Source organism: Lipotes vexillifer, unplaced genomic scaffold (genome assembly GCF_000442215.2).
Source record: "Lipotes vexillifer unplaced genomic scaffold, Lipotes_vexillifer_v1.1 scaffold12, whole genome shotgun sequence".
NCBI classification, from domain to species: Eukaryota; Metazoa; Chordata; class Mammalia; order Artiodactyla; family Lipotidae; genus Lipotes; species Lipotes vexillifer.
Genome location: NW_006796716.1, coordinates 5,274,443 through 5,291,522, shown reverse-complemented (window position 1 = coordinate 5,291,522; position 17,080 = coordinate 5,274,443). Strand labels below are relative to the sequence as shown.

The following is a 17,080-nucleotide window of genomic DNA, read 5'->3' as shown; positions in this document are numbered from 1 at the left end:
AGGGCTTTCCGGGTGCTCCTACCTCCTGCTCTCCACTCTGTAGATGCCCCTGCCTCTGTGTTCCTGCAGGAACTTGGGTGAACTTTGAGGATAATACTCTTTACCCTGTGCCAGGAGTAAAGCTTCCATGTCTGCCCTCCCCATCAGACGGTGAGGTTTTAGAAGGCAAGAATTGTTTTATCTGCCTATTCTTTGAACACACAGAGTAGACTTAATACAAGCTAGTTGGCTGACTATAAACCAACTGCAGTCATTTTTTGAAGGGAGAGAACGTGAACTAAGGCCTTGCTGGTCAAAGTGAGGTCCAAAGCGCTGCAGCACCAGCAGCATCACCTTGGAGCTTGTTAGAAATGCAGAACATGGGGGCTGCCCTGGAACACCTGAGGCAGAGTCTGCCCTGTACCAAGAACCCCAGGGGATTTGTTTGCACATTAGAGCTTGGGAAGTCCTGGCTCTAGGCAGCGCTTCAGCTTCACGGAAGAGTGGGCCTTTGGAGGTTCTTTGAGATGACTAGGTTTGACCTGGGCAGAGCAGAGAGCATCCTTTATGGGGGAATGGTACCATCCCCAGTCAGCAGCAGGATTAGCCTGACCAACACAGGGAGTCTAGTTTTTTTCAGGGGAAGGGTGAGTATAGGGTAGGTGTGGGGGGCCCAGAATGTAGAGTGTCTTGAAGGCTGAGCAGAAGAATTTGGTCTTGATGCCACAGGGTGCCATTGTGGATTCTTGAGCAAAAGCGGAACATGATGGCAATTGGAACTGGGTAGAGGGATTCTCACTGACACCTCTTTTTCTCCCCCCCTCAGCCCTTCCTGCTCTCCAAGTTCCCTCCCTTCCCCTGAAGGACAGCCAGGAGCTGACAGCCTCACTTCTCTCAGCTGGGTCCCAGGTGAGCCGGTGTCCCTGTGCCCACATTGAGGACCCACGTCTGATTTTGGACAAGTAGCTGCCTTAAGCCTGAGTCTTTATCAGGGTTCTGTCTCTTTAACCAGAGACCGGGCCCATCTTGGGTTTGTGCTTTTCTGTCTTTTTCTGTTCTGCTCCCCCATCCTCTGTGAAGCAAGTCCCTCCCCTTTTTCTTTCCTTAAGGCTCCCAGTTCCTCCCCTCGCTCCAAATTTGAACCTAGGGAATGGGAATTTAGTGGAGATCTCGTGTTTCAGAAGTTGGTGAAAATTGAAGATGTGGCTGACGTGGCTGTATCCTTCATCCTGGAGGAATGGGGACATTTGGACCAGTCCCAGAAGTCCCTCTATAGGGATGACAGGAAGGAGAATTATGGGAGTATTACTTCCATGGGTAAGAATGATTTCGTCTGCATGGATTAGGACATCTTCATTTTGTTATTAAGAATATTTATAGCACATCCTGTAAAAGCATGTATGTTTTAATCACTGTGACTTTGCGTATTTTTTTTGTCTGTGAAAGAGTAAATCACCCTTCACTCTTTTTTTTTTCTTTCTTTCTTTTTTTCTTATTCAGCTTACTCTGATTATCTTCATCATAATAAGAGTAAGATTGAGGACTGATAATGCTTTGGGGATAGTATTTGTAATCCAGCAAATGTTATATTTAGCTCAAGACTAACAGGATTGGATCTTAACAGAGTTGTAGTAGTGATTGTACTCTGTTCCTTGACAAACTGAATCATTGTTAACTGACTAATTCTCATTTGTGAAAGCATCTCAGACCTTGCTGAATAACCGGTCCTTGAAGTAGTGATTACAGTGTCTCAGTAGCATTCATTCTTTTCCTTTCCTCTCATGCATGGGTGGCAACTTGTTCACTCTGTTACCATTCTCACATCACCGGTACTTGTTTTATGACGTTTGCCTTGGCATCTGCATTTTACACATCTTATCCCTTCTTGAATTTTGCACCCCAGATAAGATTTTGAACCTATTTCTAAGTTATGATCTTGGAAACTAATATTTGATTTTGCTGCCTGGAGCAATTGTAAAAAATCTCAGCACTGTGGCAGACATCTTGAAGCTTACGAATTTTATCTTCTTTTGAGTGAATTCTTTTGGAAGAATCACTATCAAGCACACTATCAAGCACACTATCAATCACTGTCAAGTAGACTTTAGATGGAATACATATACTATAATGCCAAATTTCTTTTGAAAAATATTATCTCAGTTTGTATCGTTAAGGGTTTAGTTCACTCACAGGCTTTTGTTTAAAAAGTAAAATTGACTTCTCTCTCAAATTTTCCATTTCCTTTATTACTGTTGATACATATTTGTGTTTCCTTTGATTTATTTGCATATGCCCTCTGCTTATTTATCTATTGGGATCTTAGTGGTGGTCTCAAGGAATTATTTATGTAGTATAAGTATTATCATATTTAATGCAAATTTTTTTCATTTTCTTTTAAAATTAATTTCAAATACCTTTCTTGTCTGATTTGAGTTGATTATTACTTTATAGGTATTTAATGGGTTTCAGAGTTGCAGAGCCGCAGTTTTTCTGTACCATATTCTCCAAGGGGTTTTGAATTGTTACTTTCTGATTTTTTTTTTTTTTGGCCGCACTGCGCGGCATGTAGAACTTCCCAGCCCAGGGATCAAACCCGCGCCCGCTGCCGTGCAAGCGTGGAGTCTTAACCACTGGACCGCCAGGGAAGTCCTGATTTTTTTTTTCTCGTTATTCATCTTTTTCTTAAAATATCTTGACAACTTGAGTAAACTCTTCTGCACTAAGAACATGTTCAGTGGTTTCTGCCTCTTCAGCTTCTCTGGGAAGACCACATTTGAGAATTTTCATCCTGTGGGTTCCTAACAGCATCAGAGATGGTCACGATTTTTAAAGTGTCCATCAAATTTAGAAGTGAGATTTTTAAAAATTAGTGAATGAATCGTGGAGACAGCCGTTTCAATGGAGTGGCTGGGAAGTTGGAGAACAAGAGACAGTTTCTTGGAAGATTGCACAGGAGAGAATTTGAGAAAGCTATTGTAGATAAACTTTCAAGAACATTGTCTGTGAAGGCGAAGCAAAAGAGGGCTGGTCACCGACAGCGTACCTGGTGTAGATGGATGGGTGGTTTTTGTATGTTGTCTTTGTTAACGGGAGAAGTTTTAAGCACACTGAAATGTCACTGGGCGAGGGCTGGTGGGGAGTGAGTATGAAATGCTAGAGTGAGGAAGAGCAGATAATTGGTGCAGGGAGGTCCCTGGAAAACAGAATGGCCTGGTGAGGCCCCTTCGGGAGGAAAGATTGACCTTGGTGAGGGGGAGGGTCAGCTCTTCTGCTGTGAGGCAAGGGGAGGACGGGAGAATCAGGCTGCCAGCAAGCTGACACTTGTGGTTGTAGGATGTCCAAGGAGGTCTTGACTGGATAGTTTAGACTCTCCCTGAAATAGGAGAAAGAGTCACCTGTTGCAAGTGAGCAAGTGATGGAGTGGGTGGTGGAGCAGAGGTTTGAGTGCAGCGAGGACTTTGGTTCGCACGCACATGGTAAAAATTATCCGAATAGTTTAAGTGGGTTTAAAGTGAGAAGTGAGTCTCCCGACCCTCAGTCCCTCAGTTTCCTGCACAGAGGCAGTGACGGTTAGTTAAGCTTCCTGATTGCATCTCTAGACACAGTCTGTGTGTAGACAAGTTTGTGCCAAAACACTCTTTTATTTTTAAATACAGTGATCTATCTTGGAGATCACGATGAAGACGTTTTGATGTAGCTGCTGAGAAGAATGAGTGGGAAACTAGCCAGCCTTAGAAATGTAGGATACCAGTGTGGAGTACCAGTGAGGTTGAAAAGCGTGAATTTGTAAAGCACCGAATCTGCTGATTGGGTGTTTTGGAACCAACTCCCTCCTCACCCCCCCGCCCCCAATGCATTACTAAGCAGCCGGGCATAGTGTTGAACAAGGAACACAGCTCTCTGTCAAACATACAAATAAATCAGGAGAATCAACTGAAAGCTCCTCATGGACTCAGAGAAGGGGAGGGGAAAGAGGAAAAAAAAAACCTGTAAGCCAACTGGTATCTCAACCTGTATCATCACCTTCTCTGGAAATGGGCGATTGTGAATAGTCCCAAAGAGATACATGGAGCTCATCTGATTTTTTTCAAATTCACCCCTGGAAAAAGAAAGCCATGAGCTTATTTGCCTTGCTGAACGGGAGAGAGCTCTAATAAGAATAAAATGTGTGGACATAAGTAAATGAGAATAAAAGAAAAAGAAATATTGTGATAGCTGAGATTACTTGCCTAGTTAAATGCAGGAGGAAAAAACATCTAAAAAGTTTGGTTTTGTGATAGAGTTCTTTTGTTTATATGTTTGTTTTCACTCTTAAAATGTCTTTTTAGTAAGAGAATTAAGTAAAAATAGTTAGAAAATAAATTTAAAGTTGCCTTCATGGTACAAGAATTACAACTTCTCGCTATATCAAAAAAGGATAGTAATAGTATCTCCCTCAAAGGGTCATTGTAAGGATTAAATGCCATAAAACTGAAAAGCACTTGAAGGCATAGTGCCTGGTCCATAGTACACACTCTGCAAACATTAGTGCTTAATACCATTTTTAGGTAATGTTTGAAAACTACTTTTCTTTCTACAAAACAGCCTTACTGGAAAGTTCTCAGTAGGCCATGATCTATCTATCCTTTCAAAAGCATTCCCTATTTTTTGTTAACTACTGAAGGTTTGTCCTTGCAAACGATATTAAATGTCAGTGTTTTGAGTGAAATACATGCTGCTGATGCAGTTACACAGGGAACCGATTGCAGCCTCTTAAATGTCTCTGTTCATCAATGACCACTGAGTGGTGGGCTAGCTCTCGACAGTTGTAGAACTTCTCTGGGTACAGAAAGAACGCCTTTTCCCCTTTAGACTAATTCACACCAAACTGAGATTCTTTGGGGATTGAAAAAGCTAGAAAGATCCTCTTTCTTCTCCAGGCTCTGAATAAACAAGAAGAGGAAGGTGAGGACTGGGTTAGCTGCATCACCCAGTATCAGATTTTACTGAGAACAGTTGTCATGGCACAGGTGTTCCCAAACAGGTACTGTACGGATGTACTGTACCCAGAGGATGTGATTGTCATTAAATGGAATGACTGCTTTCCCAGTCGCATCCCCTTGAACCATTCTTGCCGGCTCTGTCTTCCCTAACCTGCCTCAGTTTCCTGCTTCAGTGTTCTTCATCCCATCCCTGTATTGTGAAGTCATTTTGCAGATGGCTTTACAAAGTCACGCCTTGCTTGCACGTGTTGGTTTCATGTAATTATCTGCTATTTCTGAATGCGGGGAATAAGCTACTGTTTCCATTTTCCCTCTATTATCTCAGATTACGAGTCCAGGAACGACAATGTGGAACTGATAGTAAAGCAGATTTCTGATGAAGCCGCATCGCCATGGATGACCTCAGGAAGCCCTGAAAGAAATGTCCCCCCGAGTCAAGAGTTTGGAGGAGTTAGCGACCCTCACAGCGTGGTAGAAAGGTGGCAGGTCAACGCCCCCATGGGGAAATCAAGGCAGACCCCTTCCCAGAAAAGAGATCTCGGTGCCATCACAGACGTGAACCGGAAGCCAAACACCAATGGCGAGAGAGGGCACCGATGTAACGACTGCGGGAAATTTTTCCTTCAGGCCTCCAACTTCATCCAGCACCGGCGAATCCACACGGGAGAGAAACCGTTTAAGTGCGGGGAGTGTGGGAAAAGCTATAACCAGCGCGTGCACCTCACCCAGCACCAGCGTGTGCACACCGGCGAGAAGCCTTACAAGTGCCAGGTGTGCGGGAAGGCCTTCCGTGTCAGCTCACACCTGGTCCAGCATCACAGCGTGCACAGCGGGGAGAGGCCCTACGGCTGCCCCGAGTGCGGGAAGAGCTTCGGGCGCCACTCCCACCTGATCGAGCACCTCAAGCGCCACTTCAGAGAGAAATCCCAAAGATGTAGGTGTGAGCAGTTTGTCTTCGGAGCATAAACGAGGCAGAAATTGCCTTATCAGCTTAGAACTATCGGACAGATGGGTGGTGATCCTGGCAGCAGTAGCAGGAAGGGACAAAGAGTTACCGTCTATTTTATTATCACGTACTTTGTGGGGTTTTTTAAATTTTTATTTTTTTACTGAAGATAATTGATTTACAGTGTTGTGTTAATTACTGCTGTACAGCTGAGATTCAGTTATACATATATATACTTTTTGATATTCTTTTCCATTATGGTTTATCATAGGAAATTGAATATAATTCTCTGTGCTCTACAGTAGGCCCTTGTCGTTTATCCGTTCTCTACATAATAGTTTGCATCTGCTGATCCCAACCTCCCAGTCCTTCCTTCCCCCACCCCCCTCCACCTTGGCAACCACCAGCCTGTTCTCTATGTCTGTATCAGTTGTACTTTAATTAATTGTCAGATTAATTGGCAAAACTCTATGCCCTCCCCACCATCCCCACTTCTCTTTCCCCAGAGGTGCTGCTCTCGGCAATCTTACCTGTTTCTTCTGATAATTCCACATTTTAAAATAATACGGCTGTTGCCTGACCCATGAATTTTAGACATTATCTGTTGACTTTCTATTTCATAAGTGAGGACTTTGGCTCTCTTAACGTGCTTCTTCCCTCTTCCCCCTTTTCCCAATTTAGTTATTTCACTTACTTTAAAATGCTAAAGTAATAATAGTATGGTTGACCCTTGAAGAGCAGAGGGATTAGGGGTGCTGACCCCTTCGCAGTCCAAAATCCACACGTAACTTTGCAGTCAGCCTTCCGTATTGCTGTTCCGCATCCTCGGATTCAACCAACTGTGGGTTGTGTAGGACTGTAGTACATATTTATTGAAAAATATCTGCATATGAGCGGACCTTTGCAGTTCAAACCCGTGTTGTTTAAGGGTCAACTGTACAGGAAGTTTGGGGGAAAGAAAGTGGGAGGGGAAAAAAATCACCCATAATCCCACCATCCTAACTAGTAGAACTGTTATTACTTAGTATGCCTCCTTTTTTTTTTTCCATAAGCCTTTTTTATATAGGGCTACTCATAGGGTACAATCAAATATTAGACACACACATTTTCCAGCGTTGCTTGGCCCTCCTGTTTGTTATTTTTGACAACCTGGCATTGTGTAGAAACATCATGGTCTACACAACTGTTCCCCAGGTGAAATTCTAATTTTTTTTCTCTTTTGTCCTGATAACTGTGCTTATGCCTTGTTTTATACTTGGGAATATTTCCTTATAATAGATGCCCAAAAGTGGGACTAGTGGATGAAAGGTCAAGGACATTTTTATGGTTCTTGATACATATGGCCAAATTGCTTTTTAAAACAATTATACCACATATGAGAGTATCAGTTGTACTAAATTTCTTCCAGGACTATCAAACTTTTTTTTTTTTTTAGCAAATTGTGTAAGCAGAAGAGAATTCTTTGCTGTATTCATTTTCAGTAATTTAGTTATGAATCAGGCTGAATAATTTTCCTGCTTGTACTTATTTTTTTAATCTGCTCACATGACTTCTGTAAGGATAAGATCACTGTTAACTGTGCTGTGAACTTAAAGGCTTTTATTAATATTCTTCAGAAAACTCGAAGACTGGCCAAAGTGTTTATTTTTAAATTATGCCTTTGGTGTCCCCAAGCCCAGCTACTTGTCATTCACATTAACAGCTGCTGTCACCTATTCCAACATGGAATAGAAGCTTATGAAGCTCATGGTGTCTTTATGGTCTGGGTCGAGCTCAGCTGTCTCCTCAGCCAGTTTGATCCCATTCTCCTTGGTGACTGCCTCTTGGGGGAAAGCCATCCAATAGCACTCCGAACCTGGGAAGCAACTGCTTTAAAATAGGATCTTTTATATCTTCCCTGTAATTGTTCTTTGGCCTAGTTTCCTAGTTGATACTTCCCCCATTTTTTTGATCGAAGGAGGGATACTTCGTGTGCTCATCCAGCTGTATTTATTGAGTGCCTCCAGTGCTAGGTGCTTGGGATTCAGCAGTAAGCAGAACAGACACTGTTCGTGCCCTCGTGGAGCTGTCTGTCTGATGGGAGGAGCATTCCCAAAGAAGTGTCGGGTGCCCTGGGAGGGAAAAGGAAGCTGGGGTGTTGGCTAAGGGCATAGAGCAGAGGTTGATGTGTCACCCATCGTATTGACAATATTTTCTACTGGCTCATTTCTCTTTTTTCCTGGCTCCTAGTCGGGTATCCTTCCAACTCCGTATCCTCTTCATACTCCTTGCTTCTAGTTTTCATCAGTTCTCACTCTTCACTTGTGTATCTTCATTTTTTTAATTTATTTTTTTATTAAAAAATTGTTTTTTGGCTGCTGCCACGCAGCTTGCAGGATCTTAGTTCCCCGAACAGGGGATTGAACCTGGGCCCACGGCAATGAAGTCACGGAGTCCTAACCACTGGACTGCCAGGGAACTCCCCACTTGTGTATCTTTGTTCTGTCTCATTCTGTCTCCCTGACTCCACATTTCCTACCTACTCTCCCATTTCAGAATTCCCTTCTCTCTTTCCTATGCAATAAAAGTGGCTTTCCCCTGTGATTGCCTAACCTCAATCGTTCTCACCACCCTCCCGAGTAAGCTTTCTCTTCATTTTGTTGTTTTCACTGGACAGACACCGAAAGGTTCTTTTCTGTTAGCATCAAGCACGTCCATGCACCCATCACCCCGCCTTTGTCACTCCTATTACATCGTAGTTTCATTTGATTATCCTCTTTTGCCTGATAGTTTATTTTTCTTCTGTAAAAGAACTGATAACATTTGTGTTTCCTCTTTATCTTTTCAGGCAATGATAAAAGAAGTAAGAATACAAAATTGAATGTTAAGAAGAAAATTTCAGAATTTTCAGAAGCAGACATGGAACCAACAGGAATAATCCCAAGAAATGTTTCTCAGGTTCAAGATTTGGGAGAAGGCCATGAACACCAGGGTAAATTGGATAGAAAGCAGGGAATTCCCATGAAAGAGATCCTAGGACAACCCTCTTCAAAGAGGATGAATTTCAGCGAAGTCACGTATGTCCACAAAAAGTCCTCCACCGGAGAGAGACCGCATAAATGTAACGAATGTGGGAAAAGCTTTATTCAGAGTGCACATCTTATCCAGCATCAGCGAATACACACCGGGGAGAAACCATTTAGGTGTGACGAGTGTGGGAAAAGCTACAATCAGCGTGTACACCTAACTCAGCATCAGCGGGTCCACACTGGGGAGAAGCCCTACACCTGTCCCTTGTGTGGGAAAGCATTTAGAGTGAGGTCCCACCTTGTTCAGCACCAGAGTGTGCACAGTGGGGAGAGGCCCTTTAAGTGTAATGAGTGCGGGAAAGGCTTTGGGAGACGTTCACACCTTGCTGGGCATCTCAGGCTCCACTCGAGAGAGAAATCCCATCGGTGTCATGAATGTGGAGAAATCTTTTTTCAGTATGTTAGCCTCATTGAACACCAGGTGCTCCACATGGGCCAGAAAAATGAACAAAATAGCATCCGCGGGGAAGCATACAGCTGGAACTTAACGGTGATTGAGGATAAGAAGGTTGAGTTGCAAGAGCAGCCTTATAAGTGTGATGTGTGTGGCAAAGCCTTTCATTACAGTTCAGAGCTCATTCAGCATTACAGAACTCATACTGCAGAGAAAACCTATAAATGGGATATGTGTAGAGAAGGCGTTGGCCAGTGTTCCCACACAAAACAACATCCAAAAAGCTATTCCAACCTGAAAGCCCATCAATGTAACGAATGTGGCAGAGGCTTTGCTCTGAAGGCACATCTTAATCAACATCAGAGGATCCATACTGGTGAGAAACCCTTTCAATGTAAAGAATGCGGAATGAGTTTCAGTTGGAGTTGTAGCCTCTTTAAACATCTGAGAAGTCATGAGAGGACAGATCCCATAAATACCTTAAGTGTCTAGAGGTTTCTATTGTAGAACAGCTCTTACACGATTTTAGAGAAGCCTTCCTGAAGACAAACCCTACTCCTATAACGAATGTAATACCAACTTCAAGCATCTCCTCCAACTTAACCATCAAACCTATGGATCTGTTGAGATCCTTCAGTTAGAACTTAGGACACTGGAGCATCCACGGCAGATAGATAGCTGCTTTTCCACTGAGAAATGCGTTCGTTTGCATATTCAAGCTTGAGAGTCTAGACAGGAGAGAACCTAAGGATACAGTGGACGAAGGGAAGCCTTCAGATGGCACTCATTCTTCATGTGACTCAGAACATTGACAGTGGGAAAAGCCTCACAAATGCAGTAGGAATAAGCTTCATTTGTAGTTTCTGCCTTGTTTGACAGCCTATCTATTCAGGGAAGAGCACAGTGAAAGACAGAACCCTTCAGCATGATCTTGGTTTTGGTACCTCAGCAATGAACCTTTTCTAGACGTGGTGATGCCAGCCACTGGAATGCTCCAGGCGACGTTCTCATCTTGAGTATTAAACCTTTTCAAAAGAAGTTGACTTAAGGTATTTCTATTTTGGCAAAATTGAGGTTCAGAGGCTGGATGGTATGTGTTCTCGCTGCCTTATTCAAGCTACAACTTCTCCATGAAACACACTCTACCCTTTTGTTTTGTCTTGATTCTCCTGGCATCATGGTTAGCTAGTAGAAAGAGAAGTTAAGTTTGTAAATTCAGGAGAAACTGTGTTGGTCAGTCACAGCCTGGGGAGAGGGGAGCGGGACCTAAGGGGAATAGAGAAGAGAAGACGGGCCAGACTGTGGACTGGTTATTCTGTTACCCACAAGAATGAGGGCTGCTATATCTATAGAAGGAATTGGACCAAGTTGAATCAAGAATTGTCCAAGCAGTAGATGTACCAACTCCCAGTTGCCCGGGAGATAGATCTCCCCCATAGGATAATGGCATAGAGAAGGAGTTTCAACTTGAGTTGCAGCTGGATTTGAAAGTAAACATTAGTAGATGCAGGGAGGTCCTGGTCTGGTGAGCCCTGCCTGTGGGAAGGTCTGGGTAGGGGTTGTGGGGGAAGGATGATGACATGGAAAAGAGGGTAAACTTGAGCCTGTTTGCTAGAGAGAGGGAGAGGCGCTTCTGGGCGCCACCGAAGTCCTGCTTCTGCTGACTGTCTGGCTTACAAATAAACACCCAATAAATACCTGTTGATTTTGTGTGCTGTACAATGGTACCTGGTCCAGATCCCCTTTACCAGGCTGCCATACCCATCCCCCAGCTGCTCTGAGTTTTGTCTGCCAAGTGCTCACAGCTCACCCTGTTCTCCGGAGACTCTGAGGGAATTGCCCTCAGGTGATCAGAGCTGCCCCATTCGGGAGTTAGCTGTCCTCTCCACCCCCCAGCCAATGATGGATTGACATGGGGGTACAAAGGGCTGATTCACGTGCCTCAAGGTGGGAAATTGGTGCAGTTTATGCTTCAGACCCACCCATTGTGGATCAGGCTGAGGCTAGACTTTATTAGACTACATCCATGCTCCTGTACCATCCCCTCATCCCCTCCACGCCTTCAACAAATCACATGGCTCTGAATCCTTGTCTCAGGCTCTGCTTTAGGGAACGTGATCTGATGTGTGGTACCATGAGTAGTCCTGTAAGAATGCCCTGTGGAGCTGGCCACTCACCATGAGGCAACGAGGACCACGTCACTGATGGTGGGCAGGGCATTGGTAGTTTCGGGCGTGTGGCGGCCATTCAATTGGGAGACATTCACTTTGGTGAACTGGGATGGAATTCAGGTAGAAGGGGATGCACTGACTTGGGTAAGGTTTGAGGAACAAAATGAAAATAATGTAAGGATTATGGAATTGAGTGGCTCTTGCTGAAAGCCACTGATTGCTTTAAGAGAGAAAATAACACGCTCAGGACAAATATCCACCAACTTAATGCAACCTGTGAGTGTCAGAGGGCCTCGTTGGTAGCCCTCAAGGAGACTCTTGTTGCCTGCAAACAGAATTACAGAGTTAAAGGTGATTAAGACTTAAAGGTGATATAGGACTTGAATGAGAATGACAACTTCAGTGAAGCCTGGTGTTAATGTCTGTCGAGCATTTACTGTGTTCTAAACATCATGCTTAGTGCTTTATGTGGATCACCTCACTTAATCCTCACATTATGAGGTGGCTTCACTTTTTAGCACCCTCATTTTACAGTTGGGAAATACTTGAGGTAGAATAGTTAATTCACTTGCCCGAGGTCACACACCCAATAAGTGGCAGAACGAGCATTTGAACCAAGATCACTTTGTCTCCAAAAGCTAAGCTCTTAAGCACCAAACTCTACTATGTCTTAGATGATTAAACATCAAACATTACAAAGTGATGAAACGCTGTTCTTGTCAGTTTGTGTGAAAGACAGTTTTGATCCAAGATATGATAAAGTCATACAGTAATAGAATCTTAGAATTGTAAAGGGTTTGATCATTCCTCCCACCCAATGGAGGAATCGCCATTCAATTGTAGGTATGTGCAAGCACCAAGTGTATAATTACTTTGTTGAGCTGGAGAAAACATTTCCTGGCATCTGATTATCCAGTTTCTGTATGAAATCCTTCCACTGATGGGGAGCTTGTTGCTTCCCAGGACAGCCTCTTCCATTTAAAAACAGCTCTGTTTGCCAGAAACTTCTTAGTGAGCTGAAAACTATGCTGATCCGGGGTCATACATCATCTGGTGGCAGAAAAAAGTTAGAAGAGTGTTATGATCTGAACATTCGACTGTGAAGTTCTTTTCTGCCTTTCAGTCATCACATCCATCATCACCTTACCTTCTAAACCTCTGAAAGGAAAGGGAAACAAAACGTTAGGGTCATGTATTTTGTTTCCTCAATTTTGCGGCAAGTTGGAGCAAAATCTGTTTGCTCAAGACGCTGTTTCGTTATCGTTTTTTAACATTAAAATGTTGTAAAGGACTAAAGGCAGAAAAGGAACAGGACAGTAGACTCTGCATTCCAATCACATCACTAAATGCGTGACCGGAGCACGTTGGTTGAATTCTACAGAAATGTTTGCTACGGTATTGGGGCTGGGAGGAAGCCTGTGATTGATTCTATCAATTTTTTGTTGTTGTTTTCACAAAAGTATCAGAGCCATCTGAGTGCGACCAGGTCAATGTCATCAGCTTGGAGTCCTTTCCCTGCAGAAGGAACAATTAGAAAGAGACACCCATGTGCTAGTTCTCAAAACTTGTGACCTGCACCTTCCACCCAGGAGGCTAGATTCCCCATCAATTCCTTACTTCTTTCCCATTAGTGAAGACGCGCCGCTAAATCTTGGTCTTTTTCCTCAACTGAGGAGGAGGTTAAATTCCCTAGATTTATAGAGGAACCACCGAGACAGCGACACCTCCTGGATTCCTAGAGAACACCAATAGGGGTGGAGTTCCGAGGGGGCGGAACCGTGACGAGATTCCGGTAAGCTTTCCGGAACTCGTTCTATTTGTGCTACAGGTTGTTGTAGCGTCTGCAGGTTCTTGGTTCCCGCACCATCCCCGCGACTCGGAGTTTCCGGCTGCGGGTAGCGTAGGGGGCAAGAGATTCGTAGTTACTACCCCTGGCAGGATGTGGGGAAATGCCCCCCTCCCACGTTTCCCTCACCCACTCCCAGCCCAGCTTTGTGCTTTGACAACCTAAGTGATGAGATCGATTAGGAAAGGAATTGGAGACAAAACCAAGACACTGGCGTTTTCTGAGCTGTCCACAGGGTCGGTTTCTCTGAGCCCTCTCCTGGGCTTGCCTACGGCTGACTTCTCACTGTGGACTTTCCTCTGTGCCTGTGCACTCCTGGTGTCTCTTTCCTCTTCTTATAAGGACACCATCCCTATCCTTGAGGACCCCACCCGTATGACCTTATTTAACCTTAATCACCTCCTTAAGTGCTCTGTCTCCAAATACAGTCACACTGGGGGTTAGGGCTTCCAGTGCATGGGTTTTGCGAGGGGCACACAATTCAGCCCAGAACAGTTGGGAACTATCTTGTCACTATCTGTATTTTCCCATAGCACCTAGCACAGCGCCTTGCAAAATGGTAAATCTAGGTTTTTGTTAACAAAGTGATAGAACACCTGATGGGAACTGGGAGAGGAGTTATAAAGTCATTTAAATCTATTGTCTTAGCTCATCTTTGTTTTTAAAATTTCTGAGCTCTATTCTGGAAGGTCCTAGTTCCTGCTTGGAACTTCAAAGTCTCCAGGACAATGGCACAGAGGTAAAAGGGAAGCTCCTGGGGCCTCTGGGGTGGGAACTGCAGGGGCAGGGTCTGTGCCCTCGCAGTAACCCCAGCAGTGTAACAAGCATCTGTGGTTCCTAGCGAGGGTTCGGGGTGGGGCTGTCTACCAGGCAGGTGCGGTGGAGTCAGCCGAGGTAGAGCGGGTGAGCCCTTGCTTCTCACAAGCTTACCTTCTGGCAGGATTCTGAACAGTCTGCAGTAACCGGTATTGCCCCAGCAGGTGTCACAGTGGATGTAGGATCATTGAATGATCACAGCATGGCTTGGGGGCCTCCGTGGCTATTCATCTTGGTGAGCAGAGATTGCATTGCCACTTTGAATGATTGGACTAGAACATCTGTCTTGGCATCCTGTCCCCTTCAGAACCCACGCTGGATTCTTTTTGGTGAGCAAAGGGCTTATCATAATTGGGCCCCCCATTTTAATGATTTTTAATTGTCCAAGCCCCACTTGCCAGACTATATCGCTTAGCTTTTGGTTACAGCCCAATAATCCATCCAGTTCTTTGTTGAAATTCTTCAGTTCTTTTGGAAAAGAAAATGCAGGAGGTATTGTTCTAATCTCAGATTTAATAAAGAATATCTTAAACATGTACTGTCAGTTTAATGATAACAGCTCTAACAAATAGACCTACAAAGGTCTAGCTGCTCAAACACAATAGCAGTTTTTCTTTTTTTAATGAATTTTTAAAATATTTATTTTATTTATCTATTTTATTTTTGGGGCTGCATCGGGTCTTAGTTGCGGCATGTGGGGCCTTTGTTGAGGCGTGTGGGATCTTTCGTTGTAGTGCGGGCTTCTCTCTAGCTGTGGTGCAAGGTCTCCAGAGCGCATGGGCTCTGTAGTTTGCGGCACGCGGGCTGTTTTGCTGTGGCGTGAGCTTAGTTGCCCTGTGGCATGTGGGATCTTAGTTCCCCAACCAGGGCTCGAACCTGCGTCCCCTGCGTTGGAAGGTGGATTCTTTACCGCTGGACCACCAGGGAAGCCCCTATAAGTTTACTTTTTACTCCTGTAACAGTGTAAGGCAGATATACATGACTGACAGGAAGGCTCTCCTCTGAGCAGTCAATCTGATGGCAGCCCTGGCATCTTCAGACGTGGCTTCTGAGACCTCCTTGGGGATTTTCTAACCTAGTCAACTGGGAGAAGAGAACACGGACGTGTGAGAGGGCTTTATGGGCCAAGCCAAGAAGTGGCACATGTCATCTTCACTATAGTCCATTGGTTAGAACTCGGTCACCTAGCTGCATTTAACAATACGAGCTGCAAAGTGTAGTCTAGCTGTGTGTCCAGGAAGGAGAAAAACAAATTTTTGATAAACTGGTAGCAATCTGCAACAAGACTCAAAAATTACTAACTGTAGAAGTTTGATAAATTCAACTACACTATATTAGGAAAAGACAAACAAAATGGGAAGCACAGCCCAGGAAGATGAAAAGATGCTTAACTATATTAGTAATAAGAGAAAAGCACATTAAACCACAATTGGATACGATTTCACAAAAGATTATCAAATCTTTCAAAATCTGTCAGTACCAAGTACCGATAAAAATATAGAATAGTGGAAACTCTCATCTGCTGTTGAGTGTGTAAATTGTTACATTTATTAGGGAAAACAGTTTGCCATACTTTTTTTTACCCATGCCACATGGCATGTGGGATCTTAGTTCCCCAACCAAGGATCGAACCTGTGCCCCCTGCATTGGAAGTGTGGAGTCTTAACCACTGGAACGCCAGGGAAGTCCCTGGCCATACTTCTTAAAGTTGAACATGTATGTATCATATTTCTAGGTCTTTTCACAGGGAACCAAGAGGCATGTTGACACGCTGTTTTATAAAAGCCCCAAACTGGAAACATCCTGAAAACCCATCAACAAAAGGATAGATTCATAAATTGTGCTGTATTCCTGCAGTGGGATACTTATTGTCAATGAATGTGGTTGAACCACAGCTACACAGAAAGATGCATGATTCTCAAAACACATGTGCAGTGAAAGAGTATGACTCCATGTATGTAAAGTTCTGAAAAAGCAGAACTAAGTAATACATCATCCAGACATAAATAGATAGGTGGTACGTCTACATAATACAAGGGAATGATTAACATAAAACTCAGAATATTTGTTAACCTTTGGTGAAGAGGGAGGGAGAGGAGATTGGACAGAATATAAGAGGCTTTTGTGATTCTTAAAATGATCTATTTCTTACCTAGTATGAGGATGCATGGGTGTTCTTTTTATTATAATTTACTGTCATATATCCTCAGATACTTTTGAATTATGATATTATTTCACAATAAACATGGACAAGTTTACTGTAAAATATTGCTAACATACAGACAAGTATAGACAATAGAGATTGATTTTAAATAACATTCACATAATGCACCAGATTAATCAATTCTTAACATATTTGCTTCATTTTTTTTTTTTTTTTTTACTCTGCTGTTCAGCTTCTTGCACTTAATGAGGCCTTTCGGATGGGAAAACTAGCAAACAGCCAAAGAAGAGTTCTGCCCTTTAAGCAATTGCTTTCTAGATTCTTTACCAGGGCACGAACCCGTGTCCCCTGCATTGGCAGGCGGACTCTCAACCACTGCGCCACCAGGGAAGCCCTGCTTCATATCTTTTTTAAAAATATATTTATTTATTTATTTGGTTGCACTGGGTCTTAGTTGTGGCAGGCAGGCTCCTTAGTTGTGGCTCACGAGCTTCTTAGTTGCGGCTTGCCAGCTCCTTAGTTGCAGCACATGGGCTCCTTAGTTGTGGCATGTGAACTCTTAGTTGTGGCATGCATGTGGGATCTAATTCCCTGACCAGGTATCGAACCCGTACCCCCTGCATTGGGAGTGCGGAGTCTTATCCACTGCACCACCAGGGAAATCCCTCATGTCATTTTAAGAAATAAAATAATATGTACTGTAAAGACTCCCAT

The 17,080-nt window shown here is 43.7% G+C and overlaps 1 protein-coding gene across 1 annotated transcript; it reads left to right on the top strand.

The window, feature by feature from the left end:
• Nucleotides 1-805: 805 nt before the first annotated feature.
• On the top strand, nt 806-9,861 carry LOC103091441 (zinc finger protein with KRAB and SCAN domains 5; the record flags this gene model as incomplete). Its single annotated transcript, XM_007468907.1, has 4 exons — nt 806-888; nt 1,161-1,296; nt 5,287-5,895; nt 8,735-9,861. Coding segments are annotated over 4 exons (1,955 nt in total), but the record flags the coding sequence as incomplete, so codon positions are not given.
• Nucleotides 9,862-17,080: the final 7,219 nt, after the last annotated feature.